The sequence below is a fragment of the Mustelus asterias genome, unplaced genomic scaffold (genome assembly GCF_964213995.1).
Source record: "Mustelus asterias unplaced genomic scaffold, sMusAst1.hap1.1 HAP1_SCAFFOLD_2074, whole genome shotgun sequence".
Taxonomy (NCBI): domain Eukaryota; kingdom Metazoa; phylum Chordata; class Chondrichthyes; order Carcharhiniformes; family Triakidae; genus Mustelus; species Mustelus asterias.
The window spans coordinates 51,422-54,722 of record NW_027592019.1 but is presented as its reverse complement, the minus strand read 5'-3'; the positions used below and the strand labels follow the sequence as shown (position 1 = coordinate 54,722).

At 45.5% G+C, this 3,301-nt stretch overlaps 1 protein-coding gene across 1 annotated transcript; it reads left to right on the top strand.

The window, feature by feature from the left end:
- Window positions 1-1,533: 1,533 nt before the first annotated feature.
- Window positions 1,534-2,490, top strand: LOC144489272 (putative G-protein coupled receptor 139). Its single transcript, XM_078207139.1, has one exon. It carries the CDS (start codon window positions 1,534-1,536, stop codon window positions 2,488-2,490), a length of 957 nt encoding a protein of 318 aa, XP_078063265.1.
- Window positions 2,491-3,301: the final 811 nt, after the last annotated feature.

Genomic DNA, 3,301 nt, shown 5'->3' with positions numbered 1-3,301 from the left:
GATCAATATCTCCCCTCACCTGCTGTTCTTGATGTAGACACAAAGGCATGGTTTGTGGGAGGTGGATGTAACCATGGAATGAGCAAGCAGAGTTTGGCTCAGTATATAATGGAATCATCCCCCTTGCCAATGGTGCAATGTGGAGGTACCCAACAGTGAGCGAATCTGTTTGTTCACCGGCCTGTAACTAAGGTGCAGGCTCTAACTTAATTATTCCTCTGGAGACGCTCACTCAGAATAAATGTGAGACGCTATGAAACCACCGCAGAGCTCAGGTTTAAGCTTCATTTCACTTTCTGGGAGAGGATGCATGGACCAGCAAAAGGTCTCTTCTTCGCCATTTTTTATCCCATTCTCGCTGCCATTGGTGTTCCTGGTAGGTGAAAGATCCCAAATAAGTCTCATGACTTGAAATGTATGGCGTTGCATAAACATTAGCCTTTTATTGTTGAAAATTCGGTTTTATTCGAATGTAGTAAAATGCGATCTAGTGTTTTCAGTGTTTTGCACGATAAAGTCTATAAAGTGACCTATATTTCATCCACTGGTATGTACAGTCTCAGAAAATGAGCTATCGCAATCTAATAATTCAATTAGATGCATTGACATAGAACATTCATTCACTGCTTACATGAACCTATGCTGTGACCTCCAGCAGTTAGTAATCGTTGATTTGTAGTGAGGCGGCACTGGGCTGCCCACATCGTTACTGAGGTTTTAAGATTGAATTATTGAAACTTTTGAAAAAGGTGTGGGGGTTATGCATTATGCATTTTGTCTTGTGTTAGTAAGTCTGGTAAATTTCGGATAATTATATTTTTAATCACTAGCTGTATGCATGCAGATATGGCAAGGCGAATATGACTTGTCCATATCTAGCTTTCATTTGAGAAGGCGATGTAGCGTTTGTTTCTTCAGACACTCGGATAACTAGAATGGGGATACTTCACAAGACTTTAACAAATCAACTTTATACTGACCGACAAAATGACTTAGAATTGTTCAACGAATTTATTTTCTAAGGATCGTCCTTGAAGCACAAAGGGAAAGTTTAGTCTTTGAAAGAAGAAGTTCCAGAGGTTAGGGTCTCGGCACGTAAAGGCAAACTGAAAAGATCAAATCAGGGTCATGGAAGTCCACACTCGGAGGTATGGTGTGATCTCAGATAGTTGTAGCATGTTATCAAAATCTGGAAAGGCGAGATTATGGAGGGATTTATAATTCGAAGGACGAGATTATAAAAAACAGAGACGCAGCCTGAATGGCAGCCGATAGGGCTGATGGGTGGATGGGATTGGTACGAATAAGAACAACGACAGCAAATTTTCTGAGAATCTGAAATTTGATAGTTATCTGAGGGGATCAACTCAGTGACCAGAGGGCAGAGTTACAATTTGGACTGATTGCAATGTCTCCTGATTTAAAATAACTTGAATCCAGTTTTGAATGTCGGACCATTGCCAAAGACTTTGCAATCACTGGAGTCTGGAGTTGGCAAAGTGAAGGATGAGGATGTTTTCAGTAACTGATTGGATGGCGCAGCAGCTGGTGTTTCGAGCGCTCTCGGTAACACATCTCTCTGTCTCTTTCTATCTCACAGCCAACTTGGTGACGATCGTAATCTTATCCCGAGGACGGTGCGGACTGTCACGGTGCATCACCTACTACCTGATCGCGATAGCATTGACTGATTTCCTTGTCATCATCACCGCCATAATCCTCAACCGGATTGGCCGCATCTACTTTCAGAACAGCGTCCTGTCTACCACCCCCGCATGCACACTCAGCGCTCTGCTGGTCTATTTTGCCCGGGATATGTCCGTCTGGTTGACAGTGGCTTTCACCATCGACCGTTTTGTGGCCATCTGCTGCCAGGGCCTGAAGGCCAGATACTGCACCGAGAAAGCAGCATTGCTGGTTATAGGAATAGTCTGTGCCCTGAGCTGTGTCAGGAATGTCCCTTTCTACTTCACTTACCAGCCCTTGTACACCCTGGACGGGGTGCCCTGGTTCTGTGCTGTTAAGTCCAGCTATTACACGGTGCCCGCCTGGCAGGCCTATGACTGGCTGGACCACATCTTAACTCCGTTTCTCCCGTTCCTGCTCATCCTGTTTCTTAACGCGCTGACCGTTAAACACATCTTAGCGGCCAGCAGAGCCCGCAGGAGACTCCGGGGCACGGAGAGTCACGGGGACCCAGAGATGGCCAACCGCAAGAGGTCCATCATCCTGCTCTTCGCCATCTCCCTCAGCTTCCTCCTCCTCTGGGTCACCTATGTCGTACATTTCCTCTATGTGCGGATTACAGGTGAGGGCTACCGCACCAGCCTGGATTTCAAAGACCCACGGTACATCCTTCAGGAAGCAGCAAACATGCTCCAGCTAGTCAGTTCCTGCAACAACGTCTTCATTTACACAGTCGCCCAGACCAAGTTCCGAGAGGACCTGAAGAAGGTTCTGCTATGCCCCTTCACCACGCTCACTGGCTAAAATACACATCAGCACGTGCTTGGCTTTCATCTACTTAGATCAATGTGTACTCCGTCTCTCTGGAATCAGACACTATTGGGCTTCAGATACAGGACTTGAGAGATTTAACGCTCATAATACAGTGCCCACAGCCCCCGTTGTTGCTCTGAATGAATGCTGAGTTATCACAGTTGCTAACTTCCTGGAGGAGATATGTAGTGATGGAGATTTCCAGCATGGAAAGAGGCCCTTCGGCTATAAAACACCTATAGAATCAAATCCCATTTTGCAACAGTTGGTTCGCTTCCTTGCATGCTATGACGTTTCAAATGTTCATCTAAATGCTTCTGAAATGTGAGGGTTCTTTCCCCTGCCATACTTTCAGGCAGTGAGTTCCCGATTCCCGCCACCCTCTGGCTAAAAAGTTTTTCTGCAGGTCCCCTTTCAATATCATGCTCCTTTCCTGAGGTCGATGCCGCTGGTTATTGACACCTCTACTAAGGGGAATAGTTATTCTCATCTGGATTATCTATTTCCCTCATAGTTTGGTACAAATCAGTGAGGTTCCTCTCAGTCTTCTCCACTTTAAGGAAAATAATCCCAGCCTATCCAGCCTCTTTTCATCGCTGAAAACTTCAGCCCAGGCAGCATCCTGTTGAATCCCCTTAATATCCTTTCTACTACAACCACATCTGTATGTGCAGCGAACCGAAATGCACATGGTACTCTAGCCGTGGCATAATGAGAGTTTTATTCAGCTCCAGCATAAACTCTGTGCTCTTTTCATCTATGCCTCTGCTAATAAAGGCAAGTACACCATGTGAACTCTTAA